The sequence below is a fragment of the Myripristis murdjan genome, chromosome 4 (genome assembly GCF_902150065.1).
Source record: "Myripristis murdjan chromosome 4, fMyrMur1.1, whole genome shotgun sequence".
Taxonomy (NCBI): domain Eukaryota; kingdom Metazoa; phylum Chordata; class Actinopteri; order Holocentriformes; family Holocentridae; genus Myripristis; species Myripristis murdjan.
Window position 1 is genome coordinate 35,867,901 of NC_043983.1, and position 25,000 is coordinate 35,892,900.

At 50.7% G+C, this 25,000-nt stretch overlaps 2 protein-coding genes across 2 annotated transcripts in view; one reads left to right on the forward strand and one right to left on the reverse strand.

Annotated features, from left to right (window-relative positions):
• The window catches only part of LOC115357407 (proline-rich protein 36-like), a 5,805-nt gene extending 3,544 nt beyond the window's left edge, over positions 1 to 2,261 (forward strand). The window contains exon 4 of the mRNA XM_030048805.1: positions 1,810 to 2,261. Within this exon, the coding sequence (XP_029904665.1) occupies positions 1,810 to 2,213 (404 nt within the window). The 3' untranslated portion in view covers positions 2,214 to 2,261. The remainder of the gene's footprint in view (positions 1 to 1,809) is intronic.
• Positions 2,262 to 13,335: 11,074 nt separating this feature from the next.
• Positions 13,336 to 25,000, reverse strand: part of LOC115358460 (calcium/calmodulin-dependent protein kinase type IV) — a 16,628-nt gene continuing 4,963 nt past the window's right edge. The window contains exons 5-11 of the mRNA XM_030050454.1: positions 24,407 to 24,479; positions 17,524 to 17,614; positions 17,259 to 17,333; positions 16,749 to 16,824; positions 16,162 to 16,288; positions 14,640 to 14,792; positions 13,336 to 14,068 (exon numbers count right to left, since the gene is read on the reverse strand). Coding sequence (XP_029906314.1) covers positions 13,568 to 14,068; positions 14,640 to 14,792; positions 16,162 to 16,288; positions 16,749 to 16,824; positions 17,259 to 17,333; positions 17,524 to 17,614; positions 24,407 to 24,479 — 1,096 coding nt within the window. The 3' untranslated portion in view covers positions 13,336 to 13,567. The remainder of the gene's footprint in view (positions 14,069 to 14,639; positions 14,793 to 16,161; positions 16,289 to 16,748; positions 16,825 to 17,258; positions 17,334 to 17,523; positions 17,615 to 24,406; positions 24,480 to 25,000) is intronic.

Below are 25,000 nucleotides of genomic sequence, written 5' to 3' on the forward strand. Positions count from 1 at the left end.
TGGATGATTTTTTTTTTTTTTTACTAAAGCTACATTAAAACATTGCAAATTTTCTAATTGCCTTTTCACCATGATTATGGAAAAACATCACATGAAGCTTAACTAGTTTTCAGTAGGAGGGCGGGGTGTGTGTGTGTGTGTGTGTGTGTGTGTGTGTGTGTGTGTGGTTGGGGGGTGTCTCTAAGGACATGTTGAGGGTTTTGTGAGAAAAACAGCGTCACCTGTCAGCACGGCCCCGCCTGCTGCCTTCAGGTTCCTGTTTTGTGTGGGAGAAAGGCCTCCCAGCCTCAGTGTGCAGCCCGTCGCCCACATGGAAGCTCCGCTGCTCTGCCTGCTCGTCGCCGTGGCCGGTAGGTCCGCTCTCTGCTCCGGGCCCGTCCCGCCAGCTTCTGCTCCGGGCCCGGCCCGCCAGCTTCAGCTCCGGGCCCGCCCCGCCGGCTTCTGCTCCGGGCCCGCCCCGCCAGCTTCTGCTCCGGGCCCGGCCCGCCAGCTTCTGCTCCGCTTCACTCTGCTGCTGAAACCATGCAGCTTCAGCTTAAGGACACTATGAGGGATTTTGGTGTGATAATCTGTTCAGCCTGAAGCCGTCTGACGGTCTGGGTGTTTCTCCTGAAGGGCCACAAACCATTCGGTCCGCTCTGCAGTTTGCAGCTCAAACCAACATGGAGCAATAATTTTTTTGGGCATTTCTGCCTTTTGATTGTCAGTCCCTGTGGAGAGAGACAGGACAGAGAGAGGGGACGACGTGCAGCACCGCGAGCGGGACCCTCAGGGGTCCTTGAGGGTCAGCTCATCTCTAAATTACTCATCGCCTTCTTTCCCATGTTTTTGAATTTGTGAATTTGCTGGGGGAAAATGAGAAAATTTTAAATTAGCTTAAAAAATTATAGGAGCATGAGCAAAAAAAAATTGCAGAAGAAGAAGAATTAATTAATTGACAAGAAACTGTTAGAAAGCAGAAAGTGTGTGAGGATCATCTGGACATTTTCTCCTCTGCTTTAATCTCAGAGTTCAGACGGTTTAACCCTTTGACTGCCGACACACTAAAAAAAAAAAAAAGCAGAATATTAAGGTCGAAATTTGACAAAAAATCCAGAACATGAAAGAGTGTGAGAACAGCTGATTTAGTGTGGACTGACCTGAGATGAAGTGACGACGTCCCAGAGTCTGACATCCAGACTGAGACACACAGGACTTCACTCAGAGACACACAGGGACAAACAAAAACAAACAAACAAACAAACAAACAAACAGAAAATGAGCAAAAATGTTAATTGGATTGAAAAGTGACGCATTTTTCCATGTAAGCCTGACAGAGCTGGAGGGCTTGTTTGTTATGTACCAGCTCACGACAGAGTAAACTGTTTCTGCTTTGTGCTGGTTCATGTCTGATCAGAAACTATCAATCAATCAATCAATCAGTCAGTCAGTCAATCAAGATCCAGGCTCAGACACTGCACCTGAGGTGGAAACACAAAAAGCAACAAGAGACTGAAGAACAAAATGTTTTGCTGCTGTGTTCTCCCTCTTGTTGTTGTTGTTGTTGTTGTTGTTGTTGTTGTTGTTGTTGTTGTTGTTGTTCTGCTTCTTCCTCTTCCTCTTCTTCTTCTTCTTCTTCTGTGGTGTTGTTGCATCGCTGCTGTCTTCTGTCTGTTTCCCTCTGTAACGTCTCTTCTGTCCCCTCATCAGGTTTATGAAATCAAAGGAGATTTTTTGGCCTGTGATATCCTCCGCTGTCACAATAAGAGTTTAGAGAGTTTTATTGTGAAATCCTGCCTCCCTCATCATGACTTCCTTGTTGTTGTTCAGGTTTCTGGTTGGAGAGTCACGCCGCCGTGTTGCCTCCTGACACCTTACGGGTGACGCCGGGAGACGACGCCACGCTGCGCTGCCCCCTGCTGGCCGGCCCCGCCCCCGCCTATAACCCCGCCCACACCCCCGGCTCCGGCCCCGCCCCCGTCCTGGTCAGCTGGTACCGGCAGCGGGCGGGCCGCGGCCCCGGTCTCATCCTCAGCTTCCGACTGGCCAACGTCTCCGCGGCGAGGTACGGCGTCGACTTCGGCCCCGACAAGGTGAGGGGCGGAGCCAACGGCTCGCTGCTGCTGCGCGGCTCGCAGCAGAGCGACGCGGCGGTGTACTACTGCGGCCTGAGCGGCGAGGAGCCAGAGAAGAAGAAACAGCAGGACGCAAGAAGAGCTGCGAGCACAGACTGAGGGTCAGAGGTCACCGATCAGGGCGCTGGGGGTCGATCAGCTGATCACACGCAGGCCAGGCTGTCGCTTTTTCACAGCTTCTGTCATTTGATGTGTTTCCTGTTCAGACAGGAAGTGGGGGCGGGACAGCACGGTAAGGGGGAGGGGGGTGGATGGGTGGGGTTCTGTGAACCAATCAGAGATCACCTGAATTTGATTTGACGAGTGTTTGGGTTTTGTTTCGTTGGTGCAGCAACAATAAAACAGTTTAACAAGAACGAGCCCAAAGTGTGAAGAAGTCATTTCTCATCTCAGAGTGAGGACACACACACACACACACACACACACACACACACACACACACACACACACACACACACACACACGCACGCACACACGCACACACACACATACACACACACGCACACACACGCACATACACACACACACACACACACACTCACACACACACGCACACACACGCACACACACACACACACACACACACACAGAACACACACACACACTGGCAGCCCAGGCCTCATGATCGGTGCAGAGATCACTGTTTCAGCCTCAGCTGAACCACCAGGAGAACCTCCAGGAGAACCACCAGGAGAACCACCAGGAGAACCTCCAGGAGAACCACCAGGAGAACCTCCAGGAGAACCTCCTCCACAGGTTCTGTTGTCCAGTCAGAGCTGAGCTGCAGTGTGACAACATGAACCAAACCACTGCCTGTAAGACCTGGATCAGGAGTACCAGGCGAACCAAGGCTGACCTCAGACCTGGACTAAGGTTGGACCTGAGCTGAGGTTGGACCGGGGCCGAGGTTGGACCGGGGCTGAGGTTAGACCGGGGCTGAGGTTGAGGTTAGACCTGGGCTGAGGTTAGACCTGAGCTGAGGTTGGACCTGGGCAGAGGTTGGACCTGGGCTGAGGTAGACCTGAGCTGAGGTTGGACCTGGGCTGAGATTGAGGTTGGACCTGAGCTGAGGTTAGACCTGGGCTGAGGTTGAGGTTGGACCTGGGCTGAGGCTAGACCGGGGCTGAGGTTAGACCGGCGCTGAGGTTAGACCTGGGCTGAGGTTAGACCTGGGCTGAGGTTAGACCTGGGCTGAGGTTGGACCTGGGCTGAGGTTAGACCTGGGCTGAGGTTGGACTGGGACTGTGGGACTGGGGGTGCTGGCTGACCAGTCAGACTCTGCTGGTCCAGCTGAGGTTCTGGTCAGTTCTGTGTTGCGAGTCGCCTCCTTCCTTTTGGGAAAAAAAAAACAACAAAAAAAAAAAAAACACAGCTCCTGACCTCAGGGTCGACTTGTGGGTCCAGAACATGAACAAGTCAGAAAAACCCAGAGATAATCTATAGCACGCTTCTTCAATTAGTAACAAACATGAGATATGATGATTAAATTTCACCTCATGGACTCTTCCACTTCCACTCATTCAAACCACCAGAACTTTTATTGTGAAATTCTAGTGCAGATCCCAAACGTGCTGCTGACTTCCAGGTAAATGTGTCTAAATGATGCAGGAGACGTGGATCTTTTCTATGTGATGTCATTCTGCAGCTTCCCTCAGTGTCAGAGTGATGGAGATAACATAAGATAAGATAAGATAAGATATTCCTTTATTAGTCCCACGGTGGGGAAATTTCACGCATTACAGCAGCAAAGAGGATAGCAAGATATGAAGCATAATTTACACTATAAACAGTATAAACAGATAATAAATAGCAAAAAGCAATATAAACATTATAAAAAAGGAATATAGAAAAACAAAATAGAAATATGAACAATTTAAACAACAGAAGAAAAAAAACTAAACCTGGGGAACAACCCGCTCCGTCGGAGGTTCAGGGTTGGTGTGAAACCACGAGACCAAGTGACAGAACCCGACGCCCCGTACTGGGATTCAGGAACCGTCAGACTTGATCCAGCCTCATGGAGTCACCCCTTCCCCTCCAGTCTTTACGTGTTATCTACCAGTCTGAGGAGGCTGGAGGTCACTGCAGCCCGGACCTCGGGTGACCCGACCTCAGATGACCTGACCTCAGCTGACCCGACCCCGGCTGACGCGACCTCGGCTGACGCGACCTCGGCTGACCCGGCCTTGGCTGACCCGACCCCGGCTGACGCGACCTCGGGTGACCCGGCCTCGGCTGACCCAACCCCGGCTGACCCGACCCCGGCTGACCCGACCTCGGCTGACCCGGCCTCAGCTGACCCGACCTCGGCTGACCCGACCCCGGCTGACGCGACCTCGGCTGACCCGACCCCGGCTGACCCGGCCTCAGCTGACCCGACCTCAGCTGACCCGACCTCGGCTGACCCGGCCTCAGCTGACCCGACCCCGGCTGACCCGGCCTGAGCTGACCCGACCTCGGCTGACCCGACCCCGGCTGACCCGACCCCGGCTGACCCAACCCCGGCTGACCCGGCCTGAGCTGACCCGACCTCGGCTGACCTGGCCTCAGCTGACCTGGACCGGTGGGTTTGTTTTGCTGCCTGAGGTTTTGTTTTCCTGCTGGAACATCTGCTGCCTGACAAACAGCCGAGCGCCAACCGTCCGTCCCGCTGCCTTCCTGTTTGTCTGTCCCTCACGCCGCAGATCAGCTCCCATCCCGCCGCCCGGCGTCCTCTGGGAGCCGCCGCCGTTCTGCTCCAACGACTCAGACACCACCAGGGACCAAACCCTAAAAGAACCTGAAAGAACCATCAAGAAATGGTTCATTTAGGAGACATAAAGGGTTCTTTAAAGAACTGTAGAAAAAATAGGTTATTCAAAGAAACTTTTTTTAAGAGATTTCTTTGTGGACCCAGCAGGTTCAGTAAAGAACCTTTTTTAAATGGTTCTTTAGTGATGTTTCAGAATAAAAGCTTCTCTGAGCGTTTTAAATCAGATGACTGTGGTCAGGTTGAAAACCAACATGAACATGTTGTTGGCCGGTTCTCCGCGTTCCTCGTTCCTTCATTGGGTTCCAGACGAGCTATTAAAAATGTTTTCTGATGGTTTATAGAGCGAGACATTAATCCATTCACTGAGGAAATAATCTGCACATTAATCCACAAGGAAAAGAATTGTTAGCTGCTGCCGCCACCAAATAACTCCAATAAACATGAAGAACCTTTAGCACGTTAAAGAACCACAGAGAGTGTGAGGAGAACCAGCCCCTAAATAAAGAGGTTCTGCAGCTGGTGAAGGGAGCATTTTGATGAACCCTTTCAGAACCGTTGTTTTTCAGAGTAGACAGTAAATTGAGCCGCGGCTGGCAGGCCGGCTGGCTGGCTGGCTGGCAGGCTGGCAGGCTGGCAGGCTGGCAGGCTGGCTGGCAGGCTGGCAGGCTGGCAGGCTGGCAGGCTGGCAGGCTGGCTGGCTGGCTGGCAGGCTGGCAGGCTGGCTGGCTGGCTGGCAGGCTGGCAGGCTGGCAGGCTGGCAGGCTGGCAGGCTGGCAGGCTGGCTGGCAGGCTGGCAGGCTGGCAGGCTGGCAGGCTGGCAGGCTGGCTGGCTGGCTGGCTGCTGGACAGTTCATCTGATTACAGTTGAAGGTGTAAAAGGCAGAAAAACTAATTTTAGTTTTGTTTTTTTTCCTGCTAATTTTCTGTTTGTTTGTTTCTTCTGTTTTCCTGCAGGTCTCAGATCCGGTCCCTCACTCCCAGCTGTTAAAGGGTTAAACCACTGGGACGCCAGACGGGATCTGACAAACACTAACTGTGGTTTTGACTCTGTGTGTGTGTGTGTGTGTGTGTGTGTGTGTGTGTGTGTGTGTGTGTGCAGCAGCTCTCCTCGTCACTTTGCCTGCAGCAGCAGCAGCAGCAGCAGCAGTGGTGGTGGCGGTGGCAGCATGCGGGCGGTGTTCGGCTTCCTCCTCCTGCTCAGGTGAGCTCCTCATCCTCACACACACCTGCTGAACACACACAGCTAACAGCTAACAGCTAACAGCAGCTCGTTAAGTGTGAATGGTTTGGTTTGGTTTGATGAGCCGTGACCGGAGGCTGAGGCGTGTTGATGTGATGAAGAGCAGAGAGCGAGGCAGAGTGTGCTGCTCACACCTGGACCACATCGATCACTGATTATTGATCATCAGACTGACTGACAGCAGGCTTTAACAATAACTCCTGTCTCTACATGATCTTTTTGACCAACAGCATGGTGTGTGTGTGTGTGTGTGTGTGTGTGTGTGTGTGTGTGTGTGTGTGTGTGTGTGTGTGTGTGTGTGTGTGTTTCAGGTGTGTCTGGGCTCATGACAGCAAACAGTCTTTCCCTCTGGTCTTCAGCAGAGGAACTCAGCTGCTGGTGGAAGGTGAGGAACATCTGGAATACATCTAATCTAGTCTGGGCCAGTCTGGTCTGGTTTGGTCTGGTTTGGTGGCCATGTCTTCAATGTTAAAGCCATAATTTCAACATTAACCAACGAGTCGAATTCCGATAACAACTGCTGCTCCTTTTAGAAACGGCGCTGCTGCACCGCAACAGCACCCCCTGGCGTTTTGGTGGAGAACCGCTTAGCGTACTACACAGGCATACGAGGCGCACACCATCTGCATAGCCAGGGGTGCCGCCAGGAATTTTGGGCCCCATGAAAAAAATAAAAAATAAATAAAAAATATATATACATATATATATATATATATATATATATATTTACTCGATGATGGTTTAATAATTTTATATTAGTTTTTACCTATTTTTTGGGGCCCCTGTCAGGCAAGGGCCCTTGGAATTGTCCTAACTTTTCCCCCATTTACGGCACCCCTGTGCATAGCAACTGCGTGCGCATTGCGTCTAGTGTCCGCAGAACCATAATTCAGACTTAAAAGCCGCACCGCACCGCACAGCACCGTGCCGCGCCGCACAGGACCGCACCGCGCCGCGCCGGGGAAAAGGCCGCCCTGTGAATCTAATGTGCCATCGTAGTTTTCCACAGTCCAGGAATTAAAACAAAACATGATCTAAAATTGCACAATTTTGTAAAATCAAACCTCAGGTTCAGTGAAGAGTTTCAGATTCAGGTCTTGATTCCGGGTCACGGTGGAGGTTTGGGGCGTCCTGTCGCCTGCGGCCCCGATACTCATCAGTAACGGCGGAGTGACGCCGCAGGACGTCCGGCTCATGTTGTTGTCATGTGTTGATGTTTTCCTGTGTGTTGGCAGGCTCCGCCCCCTCCGCCCCCTCCGGCCCCTCCGGCCCCGAGGTGCACATCTTCTCGTCGGCCCCGGCGCCCCGGGACCCCGCGGCGTCCCGCCTGCTGCTGTGCCTCCTCAGCGGCTTCAACGGCTCGCTGCCACGCGTCGTCTGGTGGCTGGACGACACGGCGGTGGCTCCGCCCGAGGCCGAGGCGCTGTGGGCGGGGCCGGGGGCCGGCGGCGCCTACACCGTGCTCTCCGTGTGGAGGCTGCCGGCGGCCCGCGGCTCGTCCAGCGTCTGGTGCGGAGCCGAGCAGGACGGGACGGTCCACAGGCAGAGGGCCGACGCCGTCTGCGGCGCCCGCTGATGACACACACACCTGACTCCGAGGTTGCTGGTTTAATTTCCCTGCTTCCAAAAATATTTAGAAGTCAGCGCTGTAACCCATGAAGAGTCATTTTTATCTTTTTGTCTCACAGCAGCACTTCAGACATTTTTAAATATTTCACATTTTATGTATTTTATCTGTTTTTTTTTTCAGAGATTTTCTAACTTTTTGTCATATTTTCAATTTTTTTCTATTTTTTGTTTTTTCTCTTTTTTATTTTTGTAGTTTTTCTTACTTGTATCCTGTAAAAAAAATTAATTGAATTAATATTGAATTAAAAAAATTGTAAAAGTTTTTTTTTTTTTTGGAATCTTGTTTATTTTCATGGCCCACACTGAAGGTGGATGGAGTTGATGTTTCCTCGTTTGGTTTGAACTTCATGACGAGTTTCAGGTCGTGAATGAAGGACGAGCTGGTTTGATTTTGGAGTATGTAGGTCAAAGGTCAAGGTCAGGTTAGGGTGATATGTCCTGAGTGGGCTCCTGGTTTGTTTTCTTTGTGTTCAGATGAGACAACACTCTGCATCTTCACGGGCCGGGGTGCGATTCTGAAATACTGAGTTTCTGGATGCGTTCAGGGTCACAGGCTTCAGTAAAACATGTCAGACTCACCTGGCAGGTGTGTGTGCAGGTGATGACAGGTGCAGAGCATGTAACAGCAACTCGGTGAGGAACATGCAGAGGAGCTCAGGGGACTGATGGAGAGCAGAACCAATGAGGAACAGGAGAACCCCGTCCTGCCGGCCGCTCCAAACGCTGAGTCATGCTGCTGAGTCATGGCCAGAAAAGCGCAGACCATTGTGAAGTCACAGTGTAGCTGACCTTTGACCTTCTGTCATTTTATCCTGTTAGGCGTTTGTGTGAAGCAGGGTCATCCTGGTTCACTAAACTAAAAACTAAAACCAGGTGTGAAAAAACATTTTAGTTAACCGAAATTAATATGAAATCTAGACTTTAGAACAAAAAAACCCTTAATGAAACAAAGTGCTGGGCAGTCAGAGTGTGTGTGCAGTGTGTTCAGTGCTGCTGGTCTGTGTGTGTGTGTGTGTGTGTGTGTGATGTTTACTGAGACTGGGACGTGGACATGACTGGGAGTCTCTGCCTTCACAAAGTGAAGAGCTAATCTGACAAACAGCGGCCAGATTAGAATAAAACAGCTGACTCCCACTGACACTGACAGCAAGAACAACTCAACTGGGACCAGAGAACCCAGTCTGGAGACTCAACTGACCACCAACACTGAGTCGGTTCATCCCTGAGTCGAAGGGGACGTCTGAAGAAATTCCCTGGAGGCGCTGCTGAGACTCACCTTCCCCTGAACGGACAGACAGACAGACAGACAGACAGGCCTCCAGCCCGGCAGGTGTGAATACGCTCACCTGTGAGCTGCTGGCCTTCATGGGGTTAAAAGCTGCTGGCCGCCCCTGCTGTCCAAACAGGGCCACCTGCAGCCCGGTCCTGCAGCCCGGTCCTGCAGCCCGGTCCTGCAGCCTGGCCCGGCCCAGGCGGGACGATGGCGAGGTGACGGGCGTGAGTTCATGTGGAGGTCAGATGAGCTCACGCTTCAAAACAGCCCAAAAAAGCCACAAGAAACGAGCTCATGTGACCTCAACTTCCTGCAAAACAGTGATGTCATCCTGCACTAATGGCTGTAAAATAAATTTCAACCAATAAAACCTTCACAACTCCGTAAACATCCTCTCTCATCCACCTGTCCCTTCAAAATAAAAGTGTGTTTCTCCCCCAAACTGACTTCCTGTTGTCTGAGGTTTGCCACTGTAAGCAGAAAAGAGAGATGAAAGTCATAAATTAAGAGATTGAAGTTATAAATTAAGAGATTGAAGAAAAAAACTTGAATAGTCTGAGATTGCAGCAGTAAATTTAGAAGAAAAAACTCACAAATTTATAGGAAAAATATGAGAAAAGTCTGAGATTATGAAGTCACAAAATTGACTACTGACTGCCAGATATTGCTCAGTGCTGCCCCCAGTGGACAAAACACTGAAGTGCACTCTGTGTTTCTGTCTCGGTGGTTGCGGGACGCCCCCCCCCTCCCTCACTCCCCCCTCTCTTAAAAACATGTGCATCTCAGTTTGGGGGGTAAGCCTTTGGAGGAGCCCTGATGTGCCCATAAAATGTACAATAAAAATAATAATAATAATCGAATGCAGCTGCAAACAGTTTTTAATGGACAACAATAAAACAGATGTGGAAAAAATGTGTGAATATATTTTTGTTTTTTCACTTCTATTGTTGTTGTCTCCAATATTTGTGTTATATATATTTGCTGAGAGTTTTTACTTTTATTTTCTTCTACAGAGTAACGTGAGATAGTAAGAAAGGGGCAGAGCAGATCAGCTGTTTTTTGCACGTCGACTGTCTGATGTTTTTTGTTTTTTTGGATCTTACATTTGGCGATCTGCTTGTTGGATCTGTTTGAGAAAAATAAAGAGCAAATCCAAATCAGCTCTGTGTCTCTGTGCAGGTGTGTCTGGTCTCTGCTGGACGTCCCGTCTCTTTAAAACCCCTGAAATCACGCAGACGCCTTGTCCACCTGTCCAACACCTTTATTCTGATATGATCCAACAGAAATAAAAGAAGTACACATGCAGAGAGAAAAGTCCGCCTTCTTAAATGTGGCTGTACTGTCAGCGTATGTCATCTATAATATGTTGTCCTGAAAAATAAAAAAAAAAAGGTACAATTTACTCAACCAAACACAAAACAAACACCATTTACAGTCGGGTCGCTCCGGCACCACCAAGCCCCGCCCGAAAATATTCCTGTGATTAAATAGAAGCAAAATATTCATATTTTACACAATTGATAGATGTAAATCAAATATATACAAGCTTTGACATGACAGCCGGTTATCCAGTTTTAACCTTTTGGCAAGAAGTTGGTGTGAAAATCAGCTGGAACATCAAACTGAAGGACGACGTGCAAAACCCACATTTCACCAAATGATTCAAGTTGCTGAGAGAAAAGCCCTTTGGCGACGGTCGAAGCTCCTGCTGCAGGATCCAGGCGTCACCTCCTCCTCCTCCTCCTCCTCCTCCTCCTCATCCTGCTCCTGCTCCTCATCCTGCTCCTGCTCCTCCTCACTGCTTTCTACAGAGGCCCTGAAGGGTCACGCCAACACCTTGTGTTTTTTTTTTTTTTTGCGTTCTCTTGTAAAGCGTCCCTCCTCTGTTCCCCCCGAGCCGTTTGCCTGTTTCCTCGCTCACACAAACAACTGCTCTTACAAGGTTCCTCAAAACGCTCTGTGGTTCTACAGAGAACCATCAGCAGCTGCAGAACCTCTTTATTTAGGGGCTGGTTCTCACACACTTTCTGTGGTTCTTTAAAGTGCTAAAGGTTCTTCATGTTTATTGGAGTTATTTGGTGGCGGCAGCAGCTAACAATTCTTTTCATTGTGGATTAATGTGCAGATTATTTCCTCAGTGAATGGATTAATATGCAGATTATTTCCTCAGTGAATGGATTAATGTCTCGCTCTATAAACCATCAGTGCCACAGAACCAGCTGGGTCCACAAACAACTGTCTTAAAAAACGTTCTTTAAAGACCCTATTGTTGCTGAAGTTCTTTAAAGAGACATTTATGGTTCCTAAAGGGACTATTTTTGAATCTTTACAGAACCATCTACTTAAATGGTTCTTTAAAGAACCTCTTGCTAAAAGGTTCTTTGTGGAACCAAAAATGGTTCTTCTTCGGCATCACTCTGAAGAAACATTTTTGGTTCTGTTGAGCAGCTTGATGTTTCGGTGTGCGCGGCGCCCCCATGTGGACGCGGCGCCCCCATGGGGACGCGGCGCCCCCATGTGGACGCGGCGCCCCCACGCTCTCTGTGATCAGCACCAGGAACCTCAACACATTCTCACCTCAAGAGACCGGACACTTTTACATTTCTGTTGTTGTTTCTTCAAAATGTTTAATTTCCTTTAGTTGACATTAGTTTTAGTTGAATTGTTTTAATAGAAAACCCAAACAGCCTGATGGGTTGACAAAAACTAAAACTACACACATTTTCTGTGTGTATACATATATACATATATATCATTATTATTATTATTTAGTTCTGCTGGAACACAGTATCATTTCAGTTAGTTTTCATTTTTTCAGCGGTAGTTTTGGTTTGGGGTTTGGTCTCGCCGCGGGGCGGAGGCACACGGACGCTCACACAGAACGGAGCGACAAAACTTATTGCAAGAGAACGCAAGAAAAAAAGTCTCGCCGTGACCCTTCTGGGGCTCCGTAGTTTTCTTTAGAGAGGGTCTACGATAGTTTTTTGGAAGCCCCTGTATGAAAAGAGGTAGAGAGTGTGGTTTCAAATCGGACGGGACGGGGTTGATTTGTTTCTCCAGAAAGGTCAAAGGTCAATTTGGGAGTTTGGGGTCTGAACAGGAAGGCTGTTTTTTTCTCTGGTCTTGTGAGGAGCGGTCAGCTCTCTGTGATCTACCTCAGATAAAACTATTTACAGTGCAAACATCTGGGATCTTCTTCACTGTAAACGCACGACACGTCTGCACTAGAAGCTCACGAAACGATGGACGACTGACCCGAAAGCTACGCTACGCACGGACGGGACCCTAGCTACTCGGACGGTTGCATAATAAAGTGTTAAAGAGGGTTTCCACAGCAAAGAGTAGAAAGAATAAAAAATCTGAAAGCAGATTGTCTTTTCCAGTTTCCTGTAAACCAACACCAGCGGTGCCTGTTGAATTTCTATCTCATGTTGTCATAGAAGCAAAAGTACAAGACAGCAGGAGGCCAGCCGCACAGCCCCGCCTCCAAAAACACAACAAAAGAAAAGAAAAGAAAAAGCGATATGAAGGAGCAGAGGTGCGTGTCCTCTGGAGGGCGGGAGCGACGCCGCGCTCTCCAGACGTCATGATGTCACCAAGACTCAGTCCAAACAGGAATAATGATAAGAATCACAGGAAGCAGGGGAAGAACCAGAGGTCAGAGGTCACTTTCATCCCAGGAGAGTCAAACTGAGCAAAAATCTGACAGAAATGAAGCTGATCTGTACGACGGCGGTGGGGAGGGAGGGGGGAGATAATCCAAGAAAAAACCTCAGAGCTCCCGAGATTAAAGGTGTAAATTTATGAGATAAAGACTCACCAATCTGAAAAACAAATACATAACAAAAATCAGATTTGGTAAATTTAGTAAAACAAATTCATGAAAAAAAAATCCTCAGAAGTTCTGAGCTTTAAGTCATAAATTTACCAGAGAAAAACTCCCAAATCTACGAGATTATGAACTCACAAATTTATGAGAAAAAAAAAAAAGTGAAAACTAGTTGGACTCGTTGCTGTGACTTGGGCCGATTCAGAAGAAAACAATCTGCTGATTCTGGGTCAGATCAGCAGGATCTCCTTGTTCCTGTAGAATCTGCTGAGGGGATCAGCTGCAGGCCTGAGACACGGCCAGCAGGGGGCAGCACAGGTGGAGCCACGGACACAGAGGAGGAGGAAAACTGGTTTCTGTATTTTTTACCTGTAAATTTGAGAGTTTTTTTTTCTCATACATTTGTGATTTTTTTTCTCATCAGTTTATGATATTAATCTTGAAAATTTTTCCTCTGAGTTTTCTCCTCTGAACCCCCCTCCCTCCCCCCCAGCTCCATATATTTTTACAATTCGCCGTCATAGATCTCTGATCTCCTGAAAGCTCCTCCATGTAAACCAGTGTGGGCAGTCACCAAAGATCTTTGATGTTGACAGGATGACTCACTCAGTAGCAGAAGTGGTGACCCGTCCGGGAGCAGGAGCACCGGCTCTTCTGCTCGTTTTGGTTCAAATCGCCGTCGTCTGCTTGGAACAGGAAGTCTGCGGCTCTGTTTGGATTTATGGTTCCATCACTGGCAGTGGGTGGTCTTACTGTCAGGCTCCGCCCCCAACGGGAAGCCGTTGCTGATACTCTTGGGACTGGGGGGCGTGGCCAGCACGGGGGAGACCCCGCCCCTGGGGGCGGGCTCTACTGATGAGCAGCTCTTCTGCGGCAGTCTGGGCTGGCCCGGCATCAGTTTTGGGATGACGGACGCCTGCCGCAGCCCGTCCGCTTTGAGCGGCGGTCTGGTGAGGGCGGGGCCTACGGGCGCGGCGTCGCAGCTGGGTGGTTTGGGGCTGCGTGGAGGGGTGGGGCTTAGCGCACATCGGTCCGTGCGCTCCGATTCATCCCGGCGGTCCGGGGGTGTGTCCTCCTTGGCGGCGGGGGTGGGGCCTGTGGGCTCCGGGGGCGGGTCCTGCTGCATGCTGCCCTGCCGGGACGCTCCTGAGCCAGGCATCTCACAGCTGTCGGTGCGACGCCGAGAACCCTCATGCATCCGGCTGGTGGCAACGACCGCCTTCATGGCAGCCTGCGGAGGACACACACACACACACACACACACACACATGCAATGTCAGCTCCCTGACTGACCAATCAGGAGAGGGACGTGGCTGGAACCCCTGACAAAACACTACAAATTTAAAGAAGCAAACACAAAAAGTCAAACTGTGAGAACAGGCCTGGAGCCACGCCCACGACCTCGGTCACATGACCCTCTGGCAGCGGGTTCCCAGAGGCTCCCTGCTGCAGAGTGGACCAAGGTACTTTGTGTTGTTATAAAATGAGCTCCAGTGAGCTCAGAGTGTGTGAGGTGTGTTTAGTGTGGCTGTCATCAGATGTGCTCACACAGCCAGCATGAAACAATCTGAAAACACTAAGACAGTGAGTCAGATTCCTGAGGGAAAGTGTGCCGATGCTGTGCTGCCGTGCTGGTTTCCCAGGTGGGACGTGTCGCCCCGCGTCGCCCTGCGTCGCCCTGCGTCGCCCTGCGTCACCCCCCGTCGCCCCATGTTGCCCCATGTTGCCCCGTGTTGCCCCGTGGCCAAAACAGAGGGAAACATGAATTTTCAGACGTAGTCGGCTTGGTTAGCATTTCTCACCTTGAGTTTGCGGCGAGCGTTGAACTCCTGCAGTTTCCTCTGCGTGGTGTCCATGTGGGAGAAGCGGGCGGCTTTGCCCAGCACCCAGGGGTGCTGCAGCGCCTCCTGCACGCTCAGCCGCTTGTGAGGGTCCTGGACGATCAGCTTGCTGACCTGCAGGCACAGAGCAGCCGGCTGACAGCACACCTGCAACACTTTGCTCAGAAAAGTGCAACAGGAAGTGCAGCGATCATGATAACACTAACCCTCCTTCTGAGGAATGAAACATGACAAATAAACCTGAGCTGACGGGCTGCTGCCTCCTGAGCTGACTGATCTGTGGCCCTTCAGGCGTTTTGCCTTTGACCTGCGTCTCGTGTGTTTTTGTGGTGAAACATGTAAAGGCTGTTTTGTCCTTCCTGCCTCAGATACAGTACATGTGTATGACACTTAGTACATTACAAAATAATACAGATTATGAATAAAGCTAGAAATGGACAACTACCACAAAGTATCCAGAGGTCGTTTAAAATGAGGGACAGCGGGTACAATCTGAGGGGAGCAATCGATTTTGAAAAACCAAAGATCGTACAAACGTAAAAGGTCATTGTCGTCTGTTCCGGGGTGAACTTATGGAACAGCTGTTCTGGAAATACAAAAACCTCGATTACATTGGCCAGTCTGAAAAAACTTTACAAGAATATCTTAATTATGCAGTACACTGTCAAAAACAGTAAGTACATCTTGTATCTCACAAATCCATGCCATGCTGCTTTTTTTGGTCTTGTCCTTTTGCCGTCCGATGTTTTGGTTGACTAAAATTCTACCAATTGGTAGCTTAATTAAGTTTGTATTTGTTGACTGAAAGCTGCATCGTTGGTTCACCACTTAGGTAGTGGTTATGTTTGGATTAGCTCATATTGTGTGTAAATGTTTATTGAGATAAGGGTGGGCGTTATAAGCTCTGCTTCAGCCTACACCTTTTCAGTCAGTCCGTGTTTGATGACTTGTGCATTGTTGCTGATATTCTCTTTTTTTCTGTTGCTTTAATTGACTGAAATAAATCAAATCATGTGTCAAAAAAAAAAAAAAATCATGACATGCTGTCAGAAAAACGTCAGTGTTCTGGCATCTGATTGGTTGATTTCCTCGGTGAAGGCTGAAGCAGTCAGGTGTCTTGTCTTTTGAGAAGTCATGATGGTGTAGGACTGCAGCATCACCGAACCTTTTGTTCCTCTTTATGTAACTGTGCACGACCGCGCTTCATGATGTGAGCCTCCCACAAACATGGACTTGTGTTTTGAACCAGTCCTCCCACTCTGCCGGATTCAGGTTTAAACTAAATGTCAGACCAAACTGTTCCAGAGGAGATAAACACGGACCGCGTTCTGACGTGATCCATTACAACTTACAGCAGAAAAGCTTCATGTTTCTTGTTTGCTGTTAGGCTGCAGGTCGAGCATGTCGATCAGCGTTTGTCTCACAGGACAAATTGGCACTTGAATGCGACCCCGCCACAGCCGGGAGCAGCACGTGAACTCACCAGGTCCTTGGCGTTGAGGGAGACCTCGTCCCACCACGGAGACACGAACTCGTAGTCGCAGTTGAGGATGCGGCTGTACATGTACTGATCGCCCCGCGGGTCGAAGAACGGCTCGAAGCCACACAGCCTGCGGGACAGCACTCAGCCTCAGAGCCCAAAACCTGCCACTCTGTCTATGTGTGTGTGTGTGTGTGTGTGTGTGTGTGTGTGTGTGTGTGTGTGCGGATTGCTCCTGACTGCTCCTGGATAAGGTTTTTTCTTGTAGATATTGCTTCCAAATACATTTCTGACAATCGTTACTTAATATTTTCTGTTAATTATAAATAAAATATAATTATAACTTTATATAAAATATCAAATTTCTCTTCTGCTGATCTTTTTAATGGCTGCAGAAGAGAAAAGCCTATAAACCTGAGGCATCACAATGTGCAGCTCTTACTTGAGAGGGAGTGAATCAGCTCAGTGACTGTGTGAGTGTGTGTGTGTGTGTGTGTGTGTGAGTGTGTGTGTGTGTGTGTGTGTGTGAGTGTGAGTGTGTGAGTGTGAGTGTGTATTCTAAATCTGGGTGGAAGTGTCAGAGGACTCACAGGATGTAGAGGATGACGCCCACAGACCACATGTCCACCTCCGGGCCGTAGGCGTTTCCCCGCAGGATCTCTGGAGCTGCAGGAGGGGGCGGAGCCTGTTAGACAGGCCAAATCCACAGAGCAGCACACACACACACACACACACACACACACACACACAGAGCAACTGCACATCCCATACTGCACTGTGTACTGCACTGTGTACTGCTGCTACTGCAGCATATGTGACGGCTATTTCTGCTGCTGTTATTCCACATCTACTTTTTGTACCCTAACTACTTCTGCTACTACCACGTGTACTATAGCTACTGCATATCCTACTGCAAGTTCACCATTCACTACTGGTACTACGCCGTCTGCTGCACAGGTTATTACTGCTCGTATACATCTCCCACTACTAGTGCAGGTACTACATGATCTAATACACCATCCATAGTTTAGCACAGGTATTAAATGGGCTGTACTTCTTGTACAGGTACTGTAGCAGCGCAGTACGCGGCGGCCGCTCACCGCAGTATCCCGGGGTGCCGCACACAGTCTTCATGGTGACCTGGTCATCAATAATTTTGGACAGGCCAAAGTCGGCTGGAGAGAGAGGAGACCGGTTCTTCATTAGAACAGAATCTGAGAGCAAGAAAGCTGTGGAGCCACTCACACTTTGTGTTTTCTGTGAACGCCCGGCTTGCTGTCCCGCCGGCTCGCTGGGACGTGGGCAGCGAGCCGGCGGGACAGCGAGCCGGCGGGACAGAGGACCGAGGAGGTCCAGGGTGCGTACCTATTTTCAGCGGAGCGTCCAGCGACAGGTCGGCGTACAGCAGGTTCTCTGGTTTGAGGTCACGGTGCACCACTCCGTTTTCATGCAGATACTGGACACACACACACACACACACACACACACACACAAAATAATGTTAGAGAAAGATCCAGTTACCAGGTGAATTATTGTTGTTCTAATAAAACTTTATTTAAATCCAAAGTCTTTTCCTCTCTTGTGGATTTGATCTGCTTTGGTAAAAGGATGTATGAACCACATGGTTTGGGGGTAAGATGATTTGTGAGAGAAATATGTCAGAATATGTCAGGGATCCATCAGAAGGAAATCCTGCTGGTCTGAGTCCAGAACCCCAATCTCCTCCTCAGCATCTGGACTCTGAAGAGACGTTGCTGTGACTTGGGCCGATGCAGAAGAAAACAATCTCCTTGAACTGCCACCTTACCGTGGTGGAGGGGTTTGTGTGCCCACATGATCTTAGGAGCTATGTTGCCGGGGGCATTTCGCCCCTGGTAGGGTCTCCCATGACAAACAGGTCCTAGGTGATGAGCCAGACTAAGCGCAGATGACAAGATGATTAAGATCCGTGATGTCGCCCGGTACGGCGGAGCCGGGGCCCCATCCTGGAGCCAGGCCTGGGGTTGAGGCTCGTGAGCGAGCGCCTGGTGGCCGGGCCTTTGCCCACGGGGCCCGGCCGGGCCCAGCCCGAACCGACAACGTGGGTCCAACCCTCTGCGGGCTCACCACCCACAAGGGTAGCCGTAAGGGGTCGGTGCTTTGTGGATTGGGCGGCAGTCGAAGGCGAGGGCCTTGGCGACCCAATCCCCGGATGCAACGGCTGGCGATGGGGACATGGAATGTCACCTCGCTGGGGGGGAAGGAGCCCGAGCTTGTGCGGGAGGTTGAGAGGTACCGGCTAGAAATAGTTGGGCTCACCTCCATGCACAGCTTGGGCTCTGGAACCCAGCTCCTCGAGAGGGGTTGGACCCTCCACTACGCTGGAGTCGCCCTCGGTGAGAGGCGGCGGGCAGGTGTGGGCTTGCTTATAGCCCCCCAGCTTAGCCGCCATGTGTTGGAGTTCACCCCAGTGAACGAGAGGGTCACCTCTCTGCGCCTTCAGGTTGGAGGGAGGACTCTCGCTGTTGTCTGTGCCTATGGGCCGAATAGCAGTGCAGAGTACCCGGCCTTCTTGGAGTCCCTGGGAGGGGTACTGGATAGTGCTCCGACTGGGGACTCCACTGTTCTACTGGGGGACTTCAACACTCACGTGGGCGACGACGGTGATACCTGGAGTGGGGTGATTGGGAGGAACGGCCTCCCCGATCTGAACCCGAGTGGTGTTCTGTTATTGGACTTCTGTGCTAGTCACAGTTTGTCCATAACAAACACCATGTTCAAGCATAGGGGTGTCCATAAGTGCACGTGGCACCAGGACACCCTATGCCGGAGGTCAATGATCGACTTTGTTGTTGTTTCATCTGATCTCCGGCTGTATGTCTTGGACACTCGGGTGAAGAGAGGGGCTGAGCTGTCAACTGATCACCACCTGGTGGTGAGTTGGATCCGCTGGCGGAGGGGGAAGCTGGACAGACCTGGCAGGTCCAAACGTATTGTGCGGGTCTGTTGGGAACGTCTGGCTGAACCCCCTGTTAGGGAGGTCTTCAACTCCCACCTCCGGGACAGCTTCTCTCAGCTTCCGAGGGAGGTGGGGGACATTGAGTCCGAATGGACCATGCTCTCGTCCTCCATTGTCGATGCAGCTGTTCGGAGCTGTGGCTGCAAGGTCTCTGGTGCTTGTCGTGGCGGCAATCCCAGAACCCGGTGGTGGACACCGGAAGTAAGGGATGCCGTCAAGCTGATGAAGGAGTCCTACAGGTCCATGTTGGCCTGTGGGACTCCTGAAGCAGCTGACGGGTACCGGCAGGCCAGGCGTGCCACAGCTCGGGCAGTGGCGGTGGCAAAAACTCGGAGCTGGGAGGAGTTCGGGGAGGCCATGGAGGAGGATTATCGGTCGGCCTCGAAGAAATTCTGGCAAACCGTCCGGCGCCTCAGGAGGGGGAAGCAGTACTCTGCCGACACTGTTTACAGTGCAGGTGGGGAGCTGCTGACGTCGACTGGGGATATTGTCGGGCGGTGGAAGGAATACTTCGAGGGCCTCCTCAATCCCGTCGTCACATCTTCCGCTGAGGAAGCAGAGGCTGAGGACCCAGAGGTGGACTCGTCCATCACCCAAGCTGAGGTCACTGAGGTGGTTTGTAAGCTCCTCAGTGGCAGGACAGCGGGGGTGGATGAGATCCGCCCTGAGTATCTCAAATCTCTGGATGTTGTGGGGCTGGTCCTGGGTGGTGGTCCCTCTTTATAAGAAGGGGGACCGGAGGGTGTGTTCCAACTACAGGGGGATCACATTTCTCAGCCTACCCAGGAAGGTCTACGCCAGGGTGCTGGAGAGGAGGGTTCGGCCGATAGTCGAACCTCGGATTCAGGAGGAACCCTTTGCTAAGGGCTGTTCGGTCCCTGTACGACCGGAGCAGGAGCTTGGTTCGCATTGCCGGCAATAAGTCAGACCTGTTCCCGGTGCATGTTGGACTCCAGCAGGGCTGCCCTTTATCACCGGTTCTGTTCATAATCTTTATGGACAGAATTTCTAGGAGCAGCCGGGGGCCGGAGGGAGTCCTGTTTGGGAGCCACAGGATTTCATCGCTGCTTTTTGCGGATGATGTTGTCCTGTTGGCCCCATCGATGCAGGACCTTCAGCAGGCACTGGGGCGGTTTGCAGCTGAGTGTGAAGCGGCGGGGATGAGAATCAGCACCTCCAAGTCCGAGGCCATGGTTCTCGACCAGAAAAAGGTGGCATGCCCTCTCCGGGTTGGTGGAGAAGTCCTGCCTCAAGTGGAGGAGTTCAAGCATCTCCGGGTCTTGTTCACGAGTGAGAGAAGGATGGAGCGTGAGATTGACAGGCGGATCAGTGCAGCCTCCGCAGTGATGCAGTCGGTGTACCGGTCCGTCGTGGTGAAGAAGGAGCTGAGCCGAAAGGCGAAGCTCTCGATTTACCAGTCAATCTACGTTCCTACCGTCACCTATGGTCATGAGCTTTGGGTAATGACCGAAAGGACAAGATCGCGGATACAAGCAGCCGAAATGAGTTTCCTTCGCAGGGTGGCCGGGCGCTCCCTTAGAGATAGGGTGAGGAGCTCGGTCACTCGGGAGGAGCTCGGAGTAGAGCCGCTGCTCCTCCGCATCGAGAGGAACCAGTTGAGGTGGCTCGGGCATCTGTTTCGGATGCCCCCTGGACGCCTCCCTGGGGAGGTGTTCCGGGCATGCCCCACCAGGAAGAGGCCCCGGGGAAGACCCAGGACAGGCTGGAGGGACTATGTCTCTCGGCTGGCCTGGGAACGCCTTGGGGTTCCTCCTGAGGAGCTGGCGGAAGTGTCTGGGGAGAGGGAAGTCTGGGCATCTCTGCTTAGACTGCTGCCCCCGCGACCCGGCCCCGGATAAGCGGCAGAAGATGGATGGATGGATGGACAATCTGCTGATTCTGGGCTCAGATCAGCAGGATCTCCTTGTTCCTGAATCCCATGTCAGAGTAGAATCTGCTGAGGGGATCAGCTGCAGGCCTGAGACACGGCCAGCAGGGGGCAGCACAGGTGGAGCTGCCGACAGAGGAGAAGAGAAAATATTTTTACTATTTTTTTGTGGTAAATTTGTGACTTTAATCTAAAATATTCCAAACGCCTCTGGGTCCATATTTTTTTTCCCTTCATGGCCCTAACATGATGCCGTACATGTACATTTCTTTAGTGCATGCACATGATCGCAATGTGAAACCAAAACTAAGTGGATCAAATGTAAAACAGGAGAGAAGACGCGAGTCTGGCTCTGAAGCTCGAGCTGCACAAATCAGCCTGACTCGATAAAGCTTTGAATTATCTGTCATCTGCTGAGAGGAGGATCAAGGAGGGAGGAGGGCAGGGTGTGTGTGTGTGTGTGTATGTGTGTGTGTGTGTGTGTGTGTGTGTGTGTGTGTGTGTGTGTGTGTGTGTGAAACTGGGAATAAGCAGATATGGATCCAAACTCAGAGCTAACAGATGGCGTCTTCCTCCAGCTCCCAGCATGCCCTGCTGCTCTCTGAGCAGATCTGTGGTGTTTTCCAGCGAGGACCCGCCGAGGCTCCGGCCCTCAGGCGGCACAGATCTTCAGCAGCTACAAGCCGTTCACTTTTCTCAGCTCAGTCTGCAACGCATCATCCACCAAACTACACGTCTTTACCTTTTTGTTGTTTGGAAAATGTAAACTTGATAACCCCGGCCTGAGCCGCTGCAGTGAAACATGACGGTGCATTAGGAGGAAAAAGTCTGAATCTCATGAATTTACAAGAAAAAAAACTCATTTTCGCTGAGATTAAAGGTACATTTATGGAAAAAACTAAAACATTCCGAGATTATCAAACCAGAATATGCTGGAAAAAACTTTATATTCTCAGAATTTTCAAGTTTTTTTCTCCTAAATTTACAACTTTAATCTCAGAATTCCTCAAACACAACTGTTTGTTTTCTGGTTTTACTCTCTGGTGGCTCACTTCCACTCACTTCTGTCTTTTATGATTTGATCTCGCACTCTAAACCATTTATTTACTTTTTAACTCCCTACTTTACTTTTCACTTTACTCTTCTTATTCCTCCTTTGACTATGTGAAGATTTATGACGGTGTTTCCTCAGCTCCTATTCTGTCTGTCTGTCTGTCTGTCTGTTTCTGAGGGGGTGGACTGTTGTTTTATTGTTTTGCTGTGTGAAGCTCTTTGTGTTCCACGTGTTTGTATGAAAAGTGCTATATAAATTAAGTCTGATTGATTGGTTGATTGATGAGCCTGATATTTCCCAGCAGGCTGATATCAGATGCAGGCATCAGGCCGCTCAGCTGCTCGGCTCGCTAATCACACCATCAGTCTGCATCAGGAGCCTGGTTTCCACTGCAGTGTGTGTGTGTGTGTGTGTGTGTGTGTGTGTGTGTGTGTGTGTGTGTGTGTGTGCTCGGGGGTCTGTCTTGACTCAGCGGCCTGGTGAGGAGAGCTAATGAAGTTACCAAGCTCCAGGACAGATGTTGTTTGTGAGCGGCTCACAGGGAGGAGAACCCTGGGAGCCGGACGGAACATGGCGAATCCACACGGAAACAGGAAGCAGGTCACATGGACGGACAGGTAAGAAGCTCCGCCCACGGGCTCCGACGTTTCCAGGCTCCCCATTTACTGTCTGTGGCAGCAGCTGTGCAATGCATTCTGGGAGTGCTGTGTTCTGTTTCCAGAGACGGGGCGTCACGTTGGCGTCTCATTTGCATAAAGTTGAGGTCTCGGCCACTTTATGCAAATGAGGTGCGTCCCGTGCGAGTCACCGCCTCCGGAGACTCCTGAGCAGCTTTCAAACAAACGAGGAGCGACTCAGCAGCTGCAGCGTTTACTTCTCTGAACTGTTTCCATGACAACAGAAGAGCTGCCATGTTGGTCCGCTTTGGAGTCCAGGAGGGGACGGCCCACTGGTGAAGCGCTCGTCCAATCAGGTGCAGCCAGGAAGTGTTTGAAGGGGTTCTTCCAGCACCAGAACCAGTTTCTGCTGTTCCAGGACGGCAGAGAGAGAGCAGAACCATGAGCCGCCTCTCCTCCTGCTGCTGGGCCAGACGCTCTGCAGACCACAGCAGACACCACATCACTTTAAATGTCAAGAACCACCGCTGAAGACCCCCGAGACCCTGAAGACCACTGAGCCCTGAAGACCACCAAGCCCCTGAAGACCACCAAGCCCCTGAAGACCACCGAGCCCCTGAAGACCCCTGAGACCCTGAAGACCCCCGAGCCCCTGAAGACCACCGAGCCCTGCAGACCACCGAGCCCCTGAAGACCACCAAGCCCCTGAAGACCACCGAGCCCCTGAAGACCCCTGAGACCCTGAAGACCCCCGAGCCCCTGAAGACCACCGAGCCCTGCAGACCACCGAGCCCCTGAAGACCACCAAGCCCCTGAAGACCACCGAGCCCCTGAAGACCCCTGAGACCCTGAAGACCACCGAGCCCTGCAGACCACCGAGCCCCTGCAGACCACCGAGCCCCTGAAGACCACCGAGTCCCTGAAGACCACAGCAACCAGTAGCGTTGCCAGTTGCTGAGTTGCTGTGGTTGCTGGTTGCTGAGTTGCTGGTTCCTGAGTTGCTGGTTCCTGAGTTGCTGGTTGCTGGTTCCTGAGTTGCTGGTTGCTGGTTCCTGAGTTGCTGGTTGCTGGTTCCTGAGTTGCTGGTTCCTGAGTTGCTGGTTGCTGGTTCCTGAGTTGCTGGTTGCTGGTTGCTGGTTGCTGGTTGCTGGTTGCTGGTTGCTGCTGCAGCAGTAACAGACTTACGTAACAGCAGCTCCATCCTGCTGCAGATTAAAGCCTGAGCGAATACACTGTGATGGGACTCTGAGAGGATTAGATCACACTTACAGCAACACACACACACACACACACACACACACACACACACATCTGCCTCCTGCATTTCTGACTGCTGACAGCTGACCTACATCTACTGTGTAGCAAAATATACAGCTTTCCTTCCGTGTGCGCATGTTTCTGTGTGTGTGTGTGTGTGTGTGTGTGTGTGTGTGCATGTACCACATGTACGCCTACAACCTGGGATTATGATAAAGTCGTGTTTCCTGAATGTTACAGAGACACGGCCGTGGTTTGCAGTGAATGCAGTGAACAGCCTGTCATGTCTCGGCTCCATGCCCCGCCCACCACCGCCACGCCCACGCCCGTCACCTGGCTGAGGTCAGCCGGGCCGTCACAACCAGAGAGCGCTCGTTTGTCCTGAAAGTGAGAGCGGGGACGGGACCCTGAACGCAGCGGGCAGGCTGTCTTACCGCCACGGCCTCCAGGATCTGTTTGATGACGTGGGCGGCGTCTCTCTCGCTGTAGTAGCCTCGCTCCACAATCCTGAAACACACACACACACCTGTCATCACACACACTCAGCGCTGACAGGGGGCGGGGCCAACAGTAAGGGGGGGCGGCAACAGGAGGGCGGGGCAAACAGGATGGTGAAATATTCACTGACTGTCCCAAGTGCCACCTCATCACTGTTTTTTTTTTTTATTATTACATTTTTTAACATTCGTTTCATTCAAATTTAAAGAAGAAAATTAATTTGATTTCTTTCAGAAACATGGGAAAAAAGATGAGGAGCAAATTAGCAAGAAATGACCTAAAATTAGTAAAAAGTTACAGGAAAATAAAATTACCAAAAAAGTGTATGATATTAATAAAATATTTCAGGAAAATTTTTAATGAAGGTGCAAGAAAGCTTTTCTAAAATCTGTTAATAATATAGCAGTATTCAAATTCATTAATTAATATTCAGTTATTGAATAACATTATTAATTGAGTGAATTATGCAAAAAGAATCAAATGAAAGTCTGAGCTGTGGTTTCATGCAGCAGTCCCCCCGGTCTCACCTG